Source organism: Pteropus alecto, unplaced genomic scaffold (assembly GCF_000325575.1).
Source record: "Pteropus alecto unplaced genomic scaffold, ASM32557v1 scaffold61, whole genome shotgun sequence".
NCBI classification, from domain to species: domain Eukaryota; kingdom Metazoa; phylum Chordata; class Mammalia; order Chiroptera; family Pteropodidae; genus Pteropus; species Pteropus alecto.
The window spans coordinates 23,598,738-23,620,865 of record NW_006434835.1 but is presented as its reverse complement, the minus strand read 5'-3'; the positions used below and the strand labels follow the sequence as shown (position 1 = coordinate 23,620,865).

At 42.7% G+C, this 22,128-nt stretch overlaps 1 protein-coding gene across 1 annotated transcript; it reads left to right on the top strand.

The window, feature by feature from the left end:
• The first annotated feature begins 6 nt into the window (after positions 1-6).
• CDC42EP3 (CDC42 effector protein 3) lies at positions 7-21,873 on the top strand. The gene is made up of 2 exons (XM_006910397.2): positions 7-169; positions 19,874-21,873. The coding sequence occupies exon 2, from the start codon at positions 20,110-20,112 to the stop codon at positions 20,872-20,874; it is 765 nt and encodes a 254-aa protein (XP_006910459.1). The 5' UTR covers positions 7-169; positions 19,874-20,109; the 3' UTR covers positions 20,875-21,873.
• Positions 21,874-22,128: the final 255 nt, after the last annotated feature.

Here is a 22,128-nt window from a genome sequence, read left to right as displayed (position 1 = left end):
CATTGGGCGACTTCACGCCGTCTGGGAGCGGGTACTGCTGTGAGGAGGCGCCGCGCCCGCCCACCCAACTGGATCTGCGCGTAGCCGGCAGAGACTGCGTGCGCCCTCGGAGGCGTCGGTGCGGAGCCCCGGATTCCGGGGCAGCGGCTGCGATCCTCGGGGGCTGCTGGTGAGTTGCTGCCTGCCCACGGCTCCTTCCTCTCTGCTTGTCTTATGAGTCTGTCGGACCGGCGGCCGTGGCTGCTTCCGGCGTTTGCGGGGTGCTAGATTTGGAAACGCATTGAGAGCGAGGATACTGAGGGCATCACCTTTCAGCTGGTGTCCAAAAGACCAAAGGGAACATAAAGCACACAGGCAGAAGTCCGGGCGCCATGACCAGGACTCAGACATCTACCATTGTGCCCACCACTTTTCAGGGTGGGGCCGCACGGTTACTGCACCCTCCGAGCTATTGACAGCCGTGCTCGGCGCGTATTGCATTTTTCCATCTGAGAACAAGCCGCACATGGCTACCACTCTCCTCCTATCGTGAACTGGCACCAGGGCCGCACAGGGGTGCACTGTGCAGATCAGATCTGCAGTGGCAGTACCGATCCGGTACCCTTTCCTTACTTTGACCGCGGCGGGGGGCAGGGGATGGCGCATTGTGGCCAGAGCTCCAACCTGCAAATCTAGCATTTCATTTTTGTTTTTGTTTTTGTTTTTTCCCCCCGACGGTGGTTTCTGAACAGCTGAAGCATTTTCGAGATTTTTTTCTTTCTTCTTGCAACTAAGTGTCTTGACACAGACAAGTATCAGACATGTGGGGACGAATAGATCTGGCCAGTTTTTCGTTATGAATTATTATATTCCATCCCCCTCACATGACTTTGGGAGGCATGTGTTTCATCTTATAAATAGAAAGTAGCATATTTTTTGGCAGGACCTCCTTTATACTGTACAGTCTAGGAGAGGTCAGTTTAAAAATAAATATGCACTTGAATGTTACATTACCGAGAGCCAGGCTGTGGCTGGAACAAGCTGCGTGGACAGCAGCATCAAAGCAGGGAGCACAGCTGTGTGGAAAGGAGTAAAAGCCTCAGAGTGCAGCCCAGGCTGACAGTCAAGTACTTACATTTTGTTTTTTGAAAAAAGTGAGTTTATTAAAATGAGGGCGAGAATAGGAATGTCGGGGGTATTGCTACAGGAATCTTTCCAGCCCCGGTGTATGTGGAGAAGTCAGATGTGTGCTGAGGGCGTAGGGGGTTTTAGGGAGATGGTGCTGAGTGATGGGAGGGAACTGATGAATGTGTTAGAGAGACAAAGATTTCCTCCCCACCCCCAGCTCTTAGACCTCACAATATTTAAGAGTTTCTTGGGGGCGTGTTGCCTTTGAAAAAGAACAAAAATTAGATGAGCAGCAAATGTCTGGATCTGAATAGCAAAGCCAGTTTTGGAGACTTCCCTTAACATCACTGGGAGACAAAAGGTTCACTTGGAAGTTCTGATGATGCCCCCTGCGTATCCCTAAGGCAAGTTAAAAGGCTCCTACGATGTTCTAACTTGGAAAAGATTTTTCATCTAACAACAAGAAAATGCAGCATCTTTTTTGGACCATTCCAGAGGTCTTCTCTGTGATACCACCTGTAATTTGTATGAATTCTTATTGGCATTAGTGTAATGTGTGGCACGGGTATATATGTGACACAAATCCTATTCAGAATGGATTTAAACACTTGGAGATGAGTTGGGACAGTTGTGAAAAATTTGTCATTGTCACAGGTGAAATCAATGTTAAAGACTTTATGGTCCAGGAAGGGTTGAAAGTTCTTCATTAAGTCTCCCTAAGAATGTAGGTTTCCCAGTAGGCCTCACTCATTGAATGAGACATTGAATACTGGCCTCTGGGCTCACAGATAGGAACTCTTGGAGGAGAACTTTGGAAGGGCTTCTGGATCCATGGAGGTTTCAGCTTTCCAGTGGTATCATCTGCAAGAGATTTACATTATGAATTCCATGATTGGAACATGGTGCTGCGGCTGTGGCAGCAGCTACAGGCATGAAATAAGATGAGCTCCCCCTTCCTTCAAAATCTGAACAGTGAAATTCTATTTTGTATCCCAACGGAACATGTATGTAAAGACAGCTAGAATAACGAGTGTTGCACATTTTGTTTTTTATTGTAAATTTAAATGTGGTGTAAGATGAGTAAATATAAAGCCGTAACAATTATTGCACAAGTGCTCACTTGAGCTAGTTTGTCCTATCTGCTCTCCAGCTCTTCCTTTAATGTGGTGTTTTATGTACAACATATTCACAAAAGCTGCCTTTTTTCACTTCTAAAATCCATGGTATTCAACAGCATTGGGAATAAAGTTGTTTTAACCTATATCGCCCAATGACTTTTACCAGGCTGTAAATTTTTCACAAGCTCCTTGCCCGGTAGCCATAACATTTATCCAGTGGGTAGAAACAATTCATAACCTGAAAAACCTCTAGGAAGACTGCTCTGATATGTTTAATTATTAAAATTCTTTCTTTGAGTCTGATTTCATTTAGGCCTAGCCTAATTTCTTTCTAACCAGAATCCCGTGGACCTGTTTATTCAGTGGTTGAATAAGAATTTAAATCTATTTTTAAATGCAGTGTGTTTGCCAGAGAACAAGTAGTGTCATTTGAAACTACTGGATTCAGCCAGCTACAAAATCTCCTTTACGAAGCACTGACACCCAAGAATTCTCCTGTATCACACTGTTCATGACTTTGGGTGTTAAAGGGCCTTCTTATATGGAGCCTATCATAAGTGCCAAACACTTCTTTCATCCCTTTATCTTGATTCACTCATTGACTTCTAACGATCCTACAAAGGAAGAACTGTTAATATCTGTATTTTACAGGTACGGAAACTGAGGACAGACCCCTTATATAACTTGCCCCAAAGTACACAGGAAGGAACATACCTAAACATACATATGCAATTTAACAACCCATTCTGTGCACCAATGAGTGGTTAATATTGCATAAAAGGCAGCAATTCCTTGGGGTAAGGAGATGAGGTTAAGAAACCTCTCGGAGTCTGGCTGCTTGGGTCTTTGTCCTAGTTCTGGTGCTTAAAATGAGGATAATATTACTCTAAAGATTAAATGAGTTAAAATATAATGCACACAGAACAGTATGTGGTCCAGAGTAGGCACAATAAAAGGTTGATGCTTTTATTGATGCTTGTGTTGTTTTCCTAGGTGCTTTATACTGGTTCTCATTTAATATTCATAATTATTCTTGAGGTAGATATTGTTCTTATTTTCAGGATGAGAACACAAGCTCAGAAAGGTTGAGTAACTTGGCCAAGGTCACACAGCTAAGTAAATAGAATCAGGTTTGAATTCAGGTTGGTTTGAGCTTGTACTAAATACCACACCCTGCCACCATGGAGGAGGGGCAGGGAAGCTATTACATTTGACTTTTGTTAGAGTCTTTGGCCTCTGGCAGAGAACTTATTTCATAGTACTCTGTATCTCACAGCACCACAGGCCCAAAGGAAGATAACAGTAATTGCCAGCCTTAGGGGCAGGGGCGGGGTGGGGGGGAGGGGGACCATGTGAATGAATTTTATTATTGAAGATAGTCCATTCCCACGGGTGTGGCAACAGTCTCTTGCAGAAGATCCAGCACCAAACTGCTAGAGCAATTTAATTTGTACCATAAACAGAGTCACTAGGTGAAAATGTAGGACTCAGGAACACACAAGAAAAGCCCTGCCACGGCCAAGAACAAAGAATTTTGGGGGCCAGGCTTGAAGTGGAACGTAATTTAGATCGTGTCCTTACTTCAGAGTTCTAGAAAGTCAGGAGCGGCAGGGTCTAGTAAGCAGTCTGGGTGGTTAACTCCTTGAACCCAGTGACCACATCTCTGCAGTACATGGCCCTTCACTCCCTGGCACTCAGGTGACATTTAATGTTTCGTAATGATATTGCTTGGAGATGAACTAAAGCAAGAGAGCTGAGCAGGAAGTTGGAGCCACAAGGAAGCTGGGCAGGAAGGCTCTGTCCTTGGCGGAAGTAGGGCCTCATTGCAGTTCTGCACATGCCCCAGGCCCTACCAGATAAGCTTCTGGTGTGAGAGATAAGAGTAAGGCCTTCTAAACCTAGGGGGATGCCCTGGATAAACCCATGGGGACCTGCCTGGCCTCCAATGCCTTTGATATAGTAGGTTTGTGATTAGCTGTGGAAGGCTGCTCAGGAGACTGTTCAAACTAAAGAACGGGTTCTGGAAAGGATGCTTGAAATAACCCAGGTTACCTAAAAACCAAAGGCAATAGCCTTAGAACTGTTCATCTCCATTTGCACACCTCACTTCTTTCTGGCTCCACCTTTTAAAGGCTACAAAACAAACAGCACGCCACAAATCAGAATAAGTAGCCAAATAGTTCTATAGCAGTAATCGGGTATGTTTCTTTCCTTTAAAAAAAAAAATGCCTTCTTTGTCAGTGATACATTTCTTCGATGCCAAGTTGCACCACAGTCTCATAATCATCACAATGGATGGTACCTCTGATGGAAAAGCATTTTTTTTAAATTTAACCTACAGTTTTATAATACGAACCATAATGTCGATATTAAAAAGTTTACTATTTCTGAATAGCCAGGCAAACTAATGAATTTGAAAGCTGATGAGCTCCAGGTTAACATTTGCTTGATCCTTATTGCTTGCCCAAGACATGAATTAATAGCAGAATCCTGAAATTGCATGTTTGAAATTTAAAAGCACCTGGATTTTCAATGATCTGGGTTTTATTTGCATATTGAGAAAGTCATCATTAGCCTTCAGCCTTTGGTTCTTTGTTAGATAAGAAACCCCACAATTTTGCATTTGGTAAAATTACTGAGAATTAAATGGAGACTATCAGAGATAGACTAGCCTTAGCTCTGACCCAATTTGTAACTGACCTCAGGGTTTTTTTCTCATCTCGAAGATGAGGCATTTGGCCCTAGATGATTTCAGATCATCTTTAGCTCTAGAATCTGGGGAGCCAGGTTCAGTGGCACCTAATAGCATAGCAATGTTACTACTAATAATGTAAAACTCTGGGTTGAAAAAACAGACCTGCGCAGATCTGGCAGAGCAGACTGAGCCAGCATGGAAGGCAGGAAACTTCAAAGTCAGACCTCTATTTAGACAGCTTACACATTTGGGAATTTGACATGTTCTGGTGACAACTTGAAGGTCATATTTGTAGACACATCATGCCAATGATAGATCACTGTCTGTTTAGTTGAAAAAGACCTGTTCTTTTCAAATCCATTATAATCATTTAGGCTACAAACATTTTTTAAACAAGCAAAGGCATTTTTGGTGAAATGTGGCTTTGCCATTTTGGAATGTGTTTGCTTTCTTTCCCTCTTTATTTATTTATTTTGAAAAACTTTTCTGTCAAGGGTCAGTTCAGATGTATAACATTGATTTTAACACAGCAGGAGATGAGGCTCAAAGCCCTAAACCCACTAGCTGTGTCATCAGGCAAATCCCTGCCCTTCTCTGGTTAGGCTCTGTCCCCTCATCAGAAGTGGGAGAAGGGGATGGATGAGGATGCAGAGAAAGGGAATAGACATTCTCCAGGCTCTCCTGGCTCTAAACTGCTGTAATTCTATCACTTTTTTTCCTTGTATCCGAGGTGTTTCTATAGTATTGTGTACCTTCGATTATAACGTTTATTGCATTTGAAATATCATTTATTGACTCTTATGGCTGCCTAGTTAGACTACTGGCTCATTGAGAGTAGGGACTAAACCTAGTTAATCTTGGCTTTCATCTTTTTTTATAGTCAAACTTCATGAAAAAGCAGACAGTATAGTCTTAGTCATATTATCTGATTCTGCCTATGGCAACATCTTCTCTTAGCATTGTCAAGCCAGAAATCACTTATCTAGCTTATTTAAGTCCTGTCATAGTAAAATTATGAAGTCTGAGGCTACAAAACATTTCAAATTCAAAGGGAGGCACCTTTCCCGGTTCTTTGATTCTGGTGATAATGATCATCAAAGATACTGTGACAATCAAGCCACCACCAGAACTTCTTCTTGGCTGAGCAGCTGCAACCTCCAAGGCCGCTTTCTTGTGCCCTGGGTGTGATTGTGACAGCTCAGTACCAAGTGTCCCTTTAGAGCACAGGCCAAGCAGCCCAGGTACTGAAGAGAATAAAGGTCGTGTTTTCTATTGCTCACCTAGACCTCCTCAGCCATGACTATATGAGCCATTATTGGTGTACTTTTTGATCATTAGCCTCTCCACAATGGACTGTAAGCTCTGTGAATGCATCCATAGCTGTAGCCTCATTTCCTAGAATAGTGTCTAGCACTTAGTAGGCCCTCAGTAGATGTTTGTCGTTAATGTGAGTGACTAACCAAGGGCTAGAGGAAGGGACGCAGAAGGTTCTCTCCAAAGCCTGCTTCTCATGAGTGAATGAGCTCAAGCCACATGTCCCATCGTGGGCACCAAACTGGAAACTGTTTTCTTGTTCTCAGATGACTGGAGTGAAATATCTTCCAAAATAGTGTTGATTTTTGGCCTTACATAAGTTTAGTTTGTTTTTGCTCGTGGGCAAATTTTGTTCCATCTTCCTCGTGAAGAAACCCTTAAGCTGTGGGTTTACCTGAGGGGTCAGGTGGTGTTTCACTTGCCACCTTGGTGGAGTGCCACTGCCAACATAGCTCATGGGTGGCATGTGGAACAAAACAGTGACTTCATTCCAATTCTTTTTTTTTTTTTTTCCTCAGAATGGGAAATTATACTTGGCACCAGAACATTTGGGGGTTTTTCACACTATATTTAAAACAATTCTTTTAGGTGGCCAGATTCCAAGGTCTAAAAGAAATAAGATTGGAAGAAATACCCAGGGTGAGCTTCCAGCCTGTATTCCTTATGCAGCTCTAGTTTTTTGGAGTAATTAATAACAATAATTGCCCCTTATACTGATTGTAGGTTCTTTACCCAATAGGACTTTATGTGTGCTGTCTCTTCTTCAGACACTCACCATTATGAATTCTACAGATGGCATTGCTCAGTGCCCTAAATTTAACACCAGGAAGGATGAGAAAACGTTAATGAAAAAATCTGGCAAAAAGTATTTTGATTCTAATGGTAGTCTTAACTTCATTAAAAAGTGTTTTGGTTTTTTTTTTCCCCTTAAAATTCCCTAGAAGTTAGATGTTTAGAATCACAGAACCCTAACATTTCACAATGGACAGACAGGTCCTTATCTCAGATCCTCTCTCTCATTCCAACATGATAAAATGAAGCCCTAAGAGCTTGAGTCATAGAGCATGAATCCTTCTTGGCCCAGTTCTTCAAACTTTTTTCTTTCTTTCTTTCTTTCTTTCTTTCTTTCTTTCTTTCTTTCTTTCTTTCTTTCTTTCTTTTTCTTTCTCTCTCTTTTTTTTTTTTTTTAAGCCAAGGAAAAGAAAGAAAACTTAAAAGCTCAATATATTAGCAGATGATAGCAGGATTTTTTTAGTTAAAAAAAAGAGGGGATGGGTAGGGAGGTTGGTACTACTTTTCTCAGTCTCTCTTCTCTTCACTACTATCCCAAAGGTGCTTCCTCTGAGACTTGAGGGTTCACAGTGTGAAGAACCGCTGTCCTAAAATACTTTGTAATATCGAGTATGAGCACAAGTCTATGATTGTATCATCTCTCTGTGTGTACATGTAGCTTACATGCACTACCAGGGAATGCTACTTTAAATTATGAATGTGAAATAGAAGCTATTTATTACCCTAACTGCTCTCCCAGTACAGGAATGCTTGCTTTCTTTGTCTCTCCCCTATGGAATCCCTACAGCAGTCTCCGACTCACTTGCTACTATGGGCCTCTCCCATTCTTCAAGCTGATTAACTGGAGTTGTTTTAAACTTCTTTTTTCTATCTAGCCCCACCTGGCCTCCTCATGAACCTTAATCACTCACACACCTAGTTTTGCCTTGGGACCATACAAATTCCCTTGCACCCCACAGCTTACCAAATATTTAAAGAAAATAACTATCTGCATTAAATTTTTCTTTATCTGACCAATATAAGTTGATTGTAACTTTCTCAGCTCACAAAAGTCCCATTTGTTCCCCAGGCTGGAAGAAATTGCACCTGGAGATAAAAGACACATGTACATGTATAAGAGAAGTTAGCGTTGCCTTCAGTTGACAGGAGGAATTATCCTCTTATCAAGCTGGAGGTAGGAACACTTTCCAATTGTGGAGGCTGTTCACAGGGCAGAATCTAACCATTTTAGCCCTATCTACAAGCAGCTTATTGATTGACTGCTAAGATGACATTTAAGGAGAAAATAAAGTGGTTATTTCGGCAATTAGAATGGTTCCTCTTATTCATATTGTATTTCACTAGATGTTCTGGTTTTTCATTTGGGATAAAGATAGTGCTTTGTGTTTGCATAGTGCTTTATTGTTATGAAGATTTTCACCCTCAGCTCTTGTAATCACCTGTAAGATAGGCGGCTTTGGGGTAATTATCTCCATTTACACAGGAGGTAACTGGCACCCTTATGTGTCTGGAGTTTTACAGAGATCTTACATGGCTGGTCACAGTTTTGGCCCAGTCTTTTCCTCCATGAGGCCTAGAACAATAGTGAGAGTTATCTGCTGTTTTGTTTGCCCAGCATTCATTCAATAGGTGTATTTTTTTTTTAAGTGCCTGATCTGTGCTAGTCACACATTGATATTCAAAACAATCCTTTTCCATAGAATGTCCACTATAGTTTCTTGAGTTTCCCTTGTACATCTTGGGCCAAATAATCCAAGTTCCCCCTTAACTCATTTCCGTTTGAAAGGAAAGGTCTGAGAGCTAGCTCATTGTTTCTCTGGGGCCTCATTCTTTAACAGTGACTTATATATAACTAGTGAGTCTGCATTCAGGGGAATGTATTGTCAAATTTTTCTTGAGTCTTGCCTGTTTCTCTGTCTCTATTTGCACATTGCAGTCATGGATAGAAGTCATTTCCCTTTCAAACAGCACGTCAACAAATATTCTTTGCCTTAATACAAAAGAGCTGTAAGAGCCTATGGAATTACTGGAGCTTGCATTGATAGGCTGTTAAATTCTTACCCTGCATGGATAGAGAAAGGTTAAAATGTCTTACAGATGGAAAATTGAGAGAAAGGCTTTGCCACAAAAAAAAAAAGAAAGGCTAGAAATCCTTATTAAATGACTACTTTTTTTTCCTGTAGGAGTCATAGAAAGACCCCATCTTGCATCTCCGGCGAGGCAGGCATGGTCGAAGAGGAAAGAAGTCAAGGCAATCTTGTTCAAACTTTCTCACTTGTTCATTCATTCAACAAACATTTACTAAGTACTAACTACAAATTAAATATAGTTGTCTCTCCCCTGAAGAAGGCACTCTAGTGGAGGAGGCAAGTACTGATTGAAGTATATAGTGTGGTAGATGGTAGGTTTGAGATATAAACAAGGAACTTTAAAAGCTCAGTTTAAGAGGCCTTGAGGGAACTGGCAGGAGATAATAGCTGCAGGGGTAGGGACCCAGATGGCTAAAGTGGGTCTCAAAAGCTATCTTATCTCCAGATTGTAAGGGTAGGCCTGCCATTGAAAAGTGACAAGGTTACCAGAGCATTCTAGATGGTGCACTCTGACACAGAATGGAAAATAAAGTGGAAGGAGAAGAGGTTGGAAGCCTAGAGACAGATAGGGAGCCAAAGGCCCTTGTGCAAGAGAGAGATCACGAGGTCTTGGAAGTCGAGCTGAGGCAATAGGATGGACAAGAGGAGACATCACGGTGGGACTCAATGTGGAGAATGAGGCAGCGGGAGAGGAGTTGGCCATGACCACTGGGATTTGGATTTGGGTAACTTCTGCCATTTACCAAGAGAGGAGAGTACAGGAGGTATAGGCTAGGGCCCACTTACTGTAATTTGCAAACCCTTGACCTAAGGGATGGGCAGAGGGGAGACTGAAAGGGCTTAATCAATAAAATTTGAGAACCTCTTATGTTCACAGCCCAAGAAGACGCTCTGTAAGTGATTTTTATCAGCAGCTCTCACATAAAGCACCATTGCCTACTTTATTCTTATTGAGCTCAACACCTACCTAGAGATCAGACATAATCACAAAACCAGAGAACAGAGAAATAACAGAAATATTAGCTCTACAAGAGCCCTAAGAAAACCTGCACACAAGGCAGTACTGAGCCTGGATTTCGTGAGGCGAGTTAGAGAATTCCTCCAGGAAAGAATGACTGAAGCAGATCTTGAAGGATGTTATGAATAGTGGTTAATGGTAAGAAGGTGAGCAGATGGTCCATAAAGAACACAGGGCTCTGAGTTTCAGAAAGTAGGAGGGAAGTGAAGTGTCCTTAGCGAGGAAGGGGAGCTATTGTCCCCTGTGAGAGCCGTGTGGTTGTACACAGCCCCGACGCACGTGCTTCCTCTGGGAAAAGAATTAACGGCACATACGCTATTTTCCTAAGAACAGGATGTTTGCTTTTCTCCTTGAGACCCAGAGGATTTTATTACTTAAGAATTTTAACCTTTTGGCTTTTCTTTTACAGAAAGTCGAATTCCTTTTGAGGTTTTTTTGTTTTTGTTTTTGTTTTTGTTTTTTTGACAAGAGTAAAAATATTGAAAAGTCTTAGTTAAAGTTGGAGAAGCTGGTATCTGCGACCATTTTGCTCATTCTTGGTGCCTGACAAGATCAAGTTATCACCTCTGCCTCTCATTCATGTTGCGGTCATAGTATATTATTTCCTCTTGGTGCCATCAGACTTCTAGGCAGATAGTCTGGAATGGCCATTCCATCCTCAACCGACTTCCATGGCAGCCCTCACATTATCCAGGGAGCAGCAGTTACGAGCATATACTAGAGTCCAGCGTGGCTGAAATCCTAGCTCCTCCACATTTGGGCTGATTAACCTGAGTCTTAATCTAAGGCTGGTTCCTAACAGGTGTGTTTTAATACTTACTGCCTGGCCCACAGCAATTACTCAAATGTTAGTCATTACTATTCCCAAGTGTAAATTCCTTAGAGAACCAGCCAGACATTTTAAATTTGCTGATTTTTAGTGGAATCCCTATAGGCTTGGACAAGGACTTGGTGCCTAGGAGCAAACCAACTCCTCTCAGGATCATGGGTTAAACACTTCTTAACTTGAAGTTCACTGTGTGCCGTGTGTTATGGGAGGCAAAAAGATGGATAAGACCAGTTCATGTTCATAGAAGAGCTCTCAGCCTAGTCTGAGGGGACATTCATTCATTCCTTGGACAAATATTTATGTACAGATTCATATACAAGTAACACAGGAGAACCTACTGTGGAAGCAGATTGAGAAGGAAAGACCACCGCCAGGTTCCAAACATGCCACTGCTGGTGTCATACATGTTTCAGCCCATCCAATGAGCATGGATGATTGTCAAGGGCCCTAGCAGGATGGGACAATAGCATGGAAATCCCATACCTGCACCTTTACCCCACTAGGGAAAGTATAGTCAAGGGGCCTAAATTTGAGGGTGTGCTATATATACAAAGGATGAGGAACACTCTATGGTGGTATGGGCCAAGTAACCATAGCCTGAATTTCCAGACACCTCTAAACTTATTATTTTGGATCATTTGATGTTACTATTGCTGGATCTGGAGTTTTTATAGAATAATTGCCGACTTAAATATTATTTTTTGTGTGTGTGAGCAACTAAGCAACTTCACAAGTCACTTTCTTTTAAGCAGAGTTAAGAAGGAATATTATGGCTGAATATTGTTGAAAACTTTAGATTTTCCTGTATCGAGATTGTCATTGCAGCTTCGTAGATCAAGTGGAATCCTCTAGTTATGGAAGCATGAGAGCAATTTAGGGTAATGGCCTTTAATTCACATCCACCAAATTGGAGAGCCTGCCTTGATCCTTCTGACCATCTCTAAGTCCCGTGTAAAATTAGTCATGATAAATGAGCTAAGCATTTGAGAGAACCTGTCTTTCTGTCTCGTTACAACTGCCAGGAATCAGTGTCCATATTGCGTCCTCCCCACTAACTCATTTTAATAGAGAGAAAGGGAGTAATGGCTTCCCTTCAAAAGTAAGACTTGATACTTGTGAGATGGATGTTCTGTCTTCTGATATTGCTCCTAAAAAGCCTTTCAAATAGTACAATCATGTCCTATAAATGTGAGGAGTGTACACAAATTGGCAGTAGTCTCCTATATGGTATTTGTGGGTTTCTATATAATCAGGGCTGTAAAGGAAAAATAAATACGAGCTAGGGCTGAGTCATAAACAAATAGTCCATAAATAATTGAAAGTCTATGATGTATCATAGACTGAGTAAATCTGTAAAATATAGTCTGCTCAGTCAGGCTGCATGTTCATTTTCATGACAACTATGCAGCTGGGACCTGAGCTAATGGAGTTTTAGTCTTGCAGCATACAGTTCTTTCCTTATTGTAGATGATACAGTGAGGATTAGAATCTAAAAATAGAAAAGGCATCTTATCTTCTCATGGGTGGAGTAAAACAAACTGAAAAAATGAAACACATCTTCAGGATGCTATTTATTAGGTTGTTCTCTGGTTACATTTATTTCTTAGATTTTCATTTAAGTTCAGTGTTAAATTTCTACTACTATAATTTTTTCCCATTGAATTGTAAAATTCTTTGTCTGACTCAGAGACACCCTCCCACAGAGGTTTGCAAAAGGGTTGGCATGAATTACCCTCATATTTGTAGTAATATTTTAGTGTTTCTGATGCCAGAGTTTGGCTGACTATATTAGTAAAAACACAGCCATCTTCAAATGGAAGGTCGTCCAGGAAACGTCTGAGCAATTTTAAAGGCGAATGTGACATGGGGGCCATAAGGAAATACACAATGATAGTGTTCCCTTACAGGAGACTCGGAATGAACAGGGACATAAACTCCACCCACAGTGCACCATCCCATAAGCTCAGAGTCAAGGCTGCCGACCGCTGTGTGATCCTCGTCCCGTGCCTCGCTCAGTGTCCTGTCCCGCAGCAAACCTTTCCATCTTTCCAGAAACCTGAGTTCTCCCTTGGAGGAACCAAAATCTGTTTCTCTATAGCTTCTGCTTAGTACCCCTGAAGCCTCTCAGAACAGATTAATTCCTTTTCCATTACAATTAAATTAATCCTTCAGGTCCCACAGCTTTGAGTTCCCTCAGTATGTAGGTTTTCTTTCGTTAAGCTGCTGCACTTCTTTAGCTTCTTCTCACATGTCTTGTTCCCCTACTTGGATTTCTCAGAACATGTAGGAACATATTTCAGGTAGCCTTATCCCTTCTGAAGTGGGGAGCCCAGGGTCAAACATGGTTCTCTGGGGCTAATCACAGTGGAATTGCCTTCTCCTTGTTGGCAGCAGAGAGGGTTGGGGGTGGGGAGGTAGTGGAGGGTTTTCTGTCCAGTCATCATCCTCCCCAGAGGCTATTGGATCATACGGAAAGGAGGAATAATTTAGTAGTTTTGCCTGGGGCCCAGATGGAGCAGCATTGCTGTGTTTGGGTGCTAGGATGAAGGACACACTGATACAACACCGAGACAAAGGGAAAACTGCTCAGACGCTAGCGTGTCCTTGAAGGATGTGACAACTAAGCAAGAAAGGGGAAGTCTAGTTCAGTGCAGCTCACTTCCCGAAAGTAGAAGAAAAGGCCCGGAAAAGGCCCACATGTCCCTCAAGGCAATTACACCTCCTCCCTCCACCTGCCCCTGTTTTTATACATGTGTGTTTTAAATTAACATTACAACCTATTTTGCAGGATGCAAGAAATTTTATGTCCTCTCTCTCCACGAAGAATTAATCTTCAAACAAATTAGTAGACAAACCAAACATTCCTTTCTTAAAATAAATGGAATTTTTAAAACTTTCAACCTCTTTGTTCTTTTTCAGAGCCCCGTGAGTTGCCAATACCGTCAGCTCTCTGTAATTGAGGAACTGATTTTTCGGTGTGTCATTTTGTCCTAACCCTTTGTTTTTTCCCACCTCCTGGCCACTGCCCTGCTTTGGTCTTTTCAGTGATACTCTTTACCAAAAGAATGACGAAGTAATGAAGCAAGGGGCGACTTCCATCTTTCCTTCATTGAATTATGATTGCTGGGGCAATTTCTCTTAGGAACACTGTCACGCGTTTAAATCCATCACATGTAAGAGTTCTCTGGCCTAATGCAGGAATGGCTGCTGGGCACTTTGTTTTTTTTTTTACCAAAACCATGGCTTTAACTTCGTCTCCCGCTCTTTTGTGTCTGGGAATCCTTGGATTTCCCACAAAGTCCTGTAAGTGGAAGTCTGTGCACTTCCAGCTGGACTCCATGCCCACACATACCTGCCGGACATTCTCTCTGACCTTGACAGAGGGTGACAAGCAACTGACTGGGGAGTCGAGCCCTTTTGTTGGTGAATCTAACCTCTCTAGTGCTCAGGGACTGGGACCTTTGTTTTTAGAGGAATCTAATTTCCCAGATGAATATTATCTTCAATGTCATCTAAGGGGGAGACGGTGGAGCAAACAGTGATCCAAGAACTCAAAGGGATTAGCGATAGTGGAGAGTTCACATTTCAGGGTCAAGGGGAGGGTTTTTGAGAAAGGAATATACCTAGGAAGATTTCTTTCTCTCCTTTTCTTTTCTCCTTCCCTCTTCCCTCCCTCATTCCCTTCCTTCCTTCTTTTATTTTTTTCTCTTGATTTAAGAAAGGTAGTAGAGTAGAGGAATGATGGCAACCCAAGAAAGCTAGAGAGGCCCAAACATGAACAGGCAGCACCCTCAGATGGTTCAGTACCCGATAGTTAATAATGAGTTAGAGTCCTGACAGAAACACATAGGCTAGAAATTCTCTTCATTTAGCCTGCAAGACACTCATGAGGGCTCACTTGTCAGTTCTGCTCTAATAATTCACTTCTGGCCCGTAATCCGTTCCATTTAGCTCTTCCTTTCCTCTTCTCCCACACTCCTCACCCCACCCCACCACCCCATGAGAAGAATGTCCTGCTTCCTTGTGAGCAGAGAGCAAAGCTTTTGGGTGTCCCCTTGATTCAGGCTTTCCCACTCTGCTTTGTCTCTCGCTTTGCCATGTTGGTCAGCCGCCAGTGACCTCCTGGAGCCCAAATTACCTTTTCGGAAAATGGTGAAGACAGACAGGATTTTGCGTTCTGGCATTTAGGACCATCTCACTGTAAAATGTTGCCTCTCTGTGTCGCTAGCCAGCTCTCAAACAAGGAGCTGTAAACCTGGGCCCCAGGGCCTTCACCTGCCCGTGCTCCCCTCTCTGTGGACACCCCGCTGCAGCCATTCCCCCAGTGTCCGTGTGTCAGTAACTCAGGTTCCATGTGTATAAAACTGGCTCTTCCAAGAAAGAGTAATCCAAGCCCTAAGCAACCCATTTATTTCTTTTTCTTTTTAATTTGTCCAGAAATCCAAAACCGTAAAAGGACATACAGTGACACGTTTCTCTTCCACCCTCGTTCACTTCCTCTCCCTGAGGGCAGTCAACTTGTGTTTGCTTCCAGAGGTGTTTTATAGACATAGAAGCCAACACAAATGTATCTACACACTTTTGCATCTTTTTGTCTTTGAAGACACGTATATATACATATAGCCTTGAGGCTTTTTGTATACCTGCGTGTAAAGAGCTACTTCACCCTTGTTTAGACCAGCGTAATAGTAATAATCTTTTGTATGGATTCACCTTAATTTATATTACCAGTCTTCTATTGGTAGAACAATTAGGTTGTTTCCAGCTCCAGGCTATTATAAACCGGGCTGTATTGACAACCTTGTACACATATGATTTCCAATATACATAAGTTGGGAAAAATCTCTGGAAGTGGAATGCCAGGGCCAAAGGCATGTGATCTGCAGTTTTGATAGACATTGCTAAACCGCCTAACTTTGAGGTTAGACCTGTTCCTGCTTATACAGTCAGTGTATGCAAGACCTGTTCCCTACCGTCATCAGCCCAGTGCCTTATCTTAAACAGGCTTTTCGATAATTCCCCCTGTTCATAATTTGGGAGCTGACTGAATTCTCAGGGAGTGTCAAGACCTCAAAACTCCGGAGCCTCACCAGCTGGCTTAGTGCCTGGTTGCTGTGCGGCCTTGGCAAAGCACTCAATGCCTCAGTGCCTCATCTCTAAAATGGGGATTTTAACAATAGTACCCTCATGGGTTCTTGTGAGTGAGTGTCAAAGGTTGGAACCATGACTAATACATAGAAATGCTCTCAGTAAATATTTACTGTCATATTTGGGTTGGTGATTTCCAGGAGATGCACACATACCTTCTCCAGGACTGGCCACTCTGTTCTAGTGAAGAAACTGTCCACTGGGTTTCTGCATTAGCAATGGGAGGGAAATGTCAGAAGAGCAGTCAGCCTGGGAAGGAAAAAGGGTGCGAATGTCCACTGGCAGATAAGCTAGGGAGCCCAGAATATTCAGAAAGGAGAGGAGGAAGCAGTCAGTGAAAGAAATCATCGGTATTAGATTATCTCTCCTGGGGTCAAGCATGGCTGGCCCTGAGCTGGAGGGAAAAGATGACAGATAAGATCGAGGGATGGGGTCAGGGCGCTCAGTTATTTCTCCTGCATCACATCATCACATCACGTTCCTCAGCTCGTTTAAACTTGTGCAACTGACATTTTTGCCCCAAATTCCTTTTTTTAAAAAAAAAGTCCAGTGTATTTGGGAGCTCTTAGCACTGGCACATAGTACTACAAGTTCAATACAAATTGTTGTTTCCTAAGTCCTAGAAGCCTACATCCTGTCATACAGTAAATACTTTATAAATATTTGTAGAAAGAAAGAAAAATGCCTTTTAAGATGTCGTCTTTCCTCACCCACTCTCCAGAATCTCACTGCCAGCAACTTAGGGAGTCCACACTCACCAACCCTTTTTTCACTTTTTATTTTTCCCTATGTTTTGTTACTTCCCTGCCACCTTTGTGTCCAAGCCACTGACCTAAAACCCAACTTCTACCAGGCCAAGCAAACCTCTGGTGAGGGGGCTGCAGTGCCCGAGGCCGTGGCTGCGGCCAGGCAGGAGCTGAGAGGACTGGATATTCCTCCCTGGAGCCTTCAAGTCCAGTAAGCGTTTCTTCTCCATCCTCACTCCTCTTCCCCAGTGCCCCGAGTCCTTCCAATAATGGGCGAATATGAGTGATCCAGTCAGAGGAGAGGGAACCGCACTCTTGACTGTTAACTTCGTGGAATTTTATTTTTCTAAATAATGTGAAATGGCCTGCCTCGGTTTCTGGCCTTGCATAAGCCTGGCTTCACTTGCTGACCACAGGGAAGCCCTTGCATGCCCTTCAGTGGTGGCAGAAACACTGTATCTTTCCATAGAAGCTGTCCTCCTGGCTAAGTATGTGAGGACACCATCCCAGAGGGTAGCTGTCCTCAGGGCCGCCCCGCCTTCTGCAGGTGGTGCCCCAGCTGTTCGTGCAGGCGGTCACCGCACTGTGCCCACAGGGGCAGGAAGGAAACACCAGCCTCCCCTGGGTGGCAGGAGCCCTCGCCTGTTGTGCACTTAATAGGAGGAGGCAGTTCTGATGTTGAAGCAGGAAGACCCAAGGTTTAAACTTTGTTATTGCTACAAGATTCAAATGAGAGTTAAAACTATGAGAGAGAATGTCTTCCTATGATTAGGCTTAGGCTTCTCGTCTTCTCCCTTTGTATCAAGCATCTCTTCTAATAACCCTGTCTCTGTGCATTTCTAATCTGAAGTGGAAAAGCAGATATCACAGGGCCTCTCCTTGTGGCCACAGTGGCAGCACTTCAAGGATGAGCCAGTTTCTTGGTCAGGACTAAATAGAAACCAAGAGATAGTGACCATGGGGGTCCTATTTGGCACTTCATGGTTGGCCCACTCTGGGTACAAACCCCCTCATGTTGCCTTGGCCTCCTCCCCGTGCTGGGGGAAGGTCTCTCCAGGTCATCATTCCCTGCCTTCTCAGGCCTGGATGTAAGTGGCTTCTCCAACAGAGCTAGTTGTCACCTTGCCAGTGGGTGCTGGAACACGGTTCTCACCACCTGCCACAGGGAAATGAATTTAAAACTCTTGTTGAAAGGAAAGAAATATGGGGCAAGTGTAGCCAGCCTCCAGCTGCTACAAAGCAAATGTGGCTCTCTTCAAACCACCATCTAACCCACCCTCGGAATATTTATTTATTTGCTCTGTGGCCAGAAAGAGGTCGCAGCAGAGCCATTGCAGGAATTCCCACGGTGGGAGAGTTCTAGCTTTTCGATGTCAGCTGATGTGGCTGAAGAGTTGGAAGGTTATTTTCAAGACAGAGTTTCTCATCTGTAAAATGAGAACCCCCAAACCTTCTTGTAGCTCATCACTTCTAAGCGTGACATATAGCTGGTAAAGGGAGGCTTGGCCAGAAAGAGGTCGCAGCAGAGCCATTGCAGGAATTCCCACGGTGGGAGAGTTCTAGCTTTTCGATGTCAGCTGATGTGACTGAAGAGTTGGAAGGTTATTTTCAAGACAGAGTTTCTCATCTGTAAAATGAGAACCCCCAAACCTTCTTGTAGCTCATCACTTCTAAGCGTGACATATAGCCAGTAAAGGGAGGCTGTATGAGTAACAAATTCCCACCAACTTAATGTCTTACAAACAATACCCATTTAAAGTCTCAAAGTGTCTGCAGGTCAGGAAGCAGGTAGGGCTTAGCTCCATGTCTTCATTGGACTTTGAACCAGATGTCAGAACTGTAGGCTCATCAGAGGCTCAACTAGAGAAAGATCCACTTCCAGGTTCCCTCGGGTTGTTGGCCAACTTCATCTCCATAGACCCTTTGAGCATGGCAGCTCATTTGTTCAAAATCAGTAAAGGAAGTCTCCCTCCAGGCTTCTGAGATGGAAATTTATATAATGTAACCTAAACAAGGTTCACCATCCCCTCAGTTTTGCCATATTCTGTCGGGTAGAAGTAAGTCACAGGTTCCATCCACAAAGGCCTTAACATCAGGAGTCCGATCTTCGGGGTTGTCTTAGAATTCTGTGTACCACAGGGAGAGAACACAAGCTTATCAGTAAGTGTTTCAAAAGTATTCCCACACGAAGAACCAACTTTTCCGTACAATCATACATTTTTCTCTGAAGCAGATTTGTTCTTTTCCTTCCATCTCAGAATGCCTCCAAATCCTGACATCCTGGACAGCCCAGTTCTCTCTGCCACAACTTGATTTTAGCTCCAACTCTTTGATTTACTGGCTGTATGTTATTGAGAAAGGGTGGGGTTTTTTATTGTTGTTACTGCCTTTTTGACTACTGAATCTCAGTTTTCCCATCTGTAAGAATACATTTCACTAAGATTTTGTTGGACACCAGCATATAATAGTCGCTCTCACTTAGTAAATGACAATATCCTGCCTCTTCCCTTATAGGACTATTCATTTCATTACATTAATTGTATTTATTTACAAAACTCAACAACACAGTATTATTAGTCTTGCTAGTGTGAATGCCAAAGAGAAAAAAATATATTGTAAAACAAATCCAGTTCTTTGTGAGGAGCTGAAATCACTCTGGTCATGTACTAACTGCAGTTCTCAAAATAGAGGAAAACGACTAAAATCTTAGACATGTCCAGAAAATTGTGGCCAAGGCCATGTTTAAAAAGTGCTGATGTCATAGGTTTGGGGTTTTTTAATTGCTCTCTTTCTCTTCTTTATGTTTTCCTTTTTTCCCCTGAAGTAGGACTAAGATTATTGGACCTTTGTTAAGATTAAAGTTTTTATCCTACTTAATTGAAGGAAACAACAGAATAAAGCTTGGCTTCAAATGGGGACCGGTCCTGCCATTATTTCCAGGCTCTTGTGAAAAAGGCGGGCCTGAGTGCGCCCTGAAGGTTCAGCTAATTATAACCGGCTTTGGTTTCTTTTTCAGGTTTCTTCATATTGTGGAAGGGACTGGCTGTTGTAACCAGCTCTCCAGAAACCCCACTTGGCTGTAACTTCAGGAAGGTCTCCCTGACCTCCCTCTCACATCAAACCCACTTTTGAAGCTGCTTGAGAAAAATGGTGTGACAGTTCCTATCAAAAAGGATCATCAGAAACGTATAACTTCTCTGACAAAAGTGGCCCTTTTTCCCTTTTGCAAAAGAGACATTCTCAAATTCCAAAATGCCAGCCAAGACCCCAATGTACCTGAAAGCTGCCAATAACAAGAAAGGAAAGAAATTTAAATTGCGGGACATTTTGTCTCCTGATATGATCAGTCCTCCCCTTGGAGACTTCCGCCACACCATTCACATTGGCAAAGAGGGCCAGCATGACGTCTTTGGAGATATTTCCTTTCTTCAAGGGAACTACGAGCTTTTACCTGGAAACCAGGAGAAAGCACACCTGGGTCAGCTCCCTGGGCATAACGAGTTCTTTCGGGCCAATAGCACCTCTGACTCTATGTTCATAGAAACGCCCTCCCCTGTGCTCAAAAATGCCATCTCCCTCCCAACCATCGGAGGGTCCCAAGCACTCATGTTACCTTTATTGTCACCGGTGACATTTAATTCCAAACAGGAATCCTTTGGGCCAGCAAAACTGCCCAGGCTTAGCTGTGAGCCTGTCATGGAAGAAAAGCCTCCGGAGAAACGCAGCCTGTTGGAGAATGGGATGGTCCATCAGGGTGATGTCTCATGGGGCTCCAGCGGGTCTGCGTCTCAGTCCAGCCAGGGCAGGGACAGCCACTCCTCCAGCCTCTCCGAACAGTATCCCGACTGGCCAGCTGAGGACATGTTTGAACATCCCGCCCCGTGCGAGCTTGTCAAGGGAAAGACTAAATCAGAGGAGTCCCTCTCTGATCTCACGGGCTCCCTACTCTCCTTGCAGCTTGATCTCGGGCCTTCATTTCTGGATGAGGTGTTGAATGTCATGGATAAAAACAAGTAACAAGACGCCTCCAGCAACGTTCCTTTGGGGTAAAAGTTATTAACAGCAACAGAATAAATGAACCACAGTCAAAGAGAAGAGCTTCACTGGCTATATCTGCAGTTGTGTGATGGGTTTTCTAAAATAATGTTCCTACAAAATATTTTTTTACCTGTTATGCCCTGTTTGCAAAAACAGTTAAAAAAACAAAAAACAAAAACAAAACTGTCCTGGCAACCAGAGGAAGTGAGTCAGTTAGAACCCATTTTCAGCAAGCATGGCTGATGTTCAGCTCACATTTTTTTGTTTGTAGGCATATAAGAAATCTGGCTTGGCCAGGATGGGCACTAGCTACGAAGGGCTGCAGAGTCACATTGAGGAACTTTATAATACTCCGGCATTTTCTGAGCAAGAAGTCAAATTTATTTAACACCTAAGCCTTTTTTTCTAAACTCTTTTCTATATTGTTTGGGTTCACCAAACCAAATTCTTCAGTGTTAAAGCTTTTCTCTGTTTTCACATTTGAACGACTTTATGGGTTTGGGGGATTTTCTTGTAGCTCTCATATATCCCTATATATTACATCAATATTACGAAATTTTGACTGTCAGCTACATGTTGGTAAGATACAAGCAAAGTATTACTGTAACTAAGTTATTTTTAAAGTTAAAATATATTTTTATGTGCCTTTGGCTTTTTATTGCAGAGTCTACATTTTATAGATATTACATCGAATGTTGTCATTTGACTTTTTTCCATTATAAGCTGTGTATGTGTATGTTTGGAAAAGTGTATTCATACTTTAGCTTTATTTTCTTTTTTCTTCATCTGTTAATACTTTTCATAGCAGCCAACAATGGATTGTAAAGCGTAAAGGCACAGGTTATTCACGATGCTTCTGCAGAGACTGTGGGCTACACCACATAATGTTCTTTGAAAATATGGGTATTTTAGTACAGTACATACTTGCATTACATAGGTACTTCATGCAACACAATAAAGAGTAAATGTTAAAATGAACTTGCTTGTTTACAATAAGAAACGAAAACATAAAAGAATATTATAGGTCAGGGTTAGAAAAATTGCTTCTCTAAAATGAGCCTTTAAAATAAGGTAAGAGGTGATTTCCGTGCCCTCTAATTTTTTATTTCCCAAAGGTTTGAGATCCCAGAAAAAGGTCCCCTCAATTTTAGGAAAGATGAACATGTGAGATCAGAATTCTTTCTTGAAGGCAATACCAAACAAAGCCAACCTCTCAACACTCATTTCTGTGAC

Excerpts from the sequence above, each read along its gene's own strand:
- CDC42EP3 (XM_006910397.2), top strand. The coding sequence starts at position 20,110 with ATGCCAGCCAAGACCCCAATGTACCTGAAAGCTGCCAATAACAAGAAA.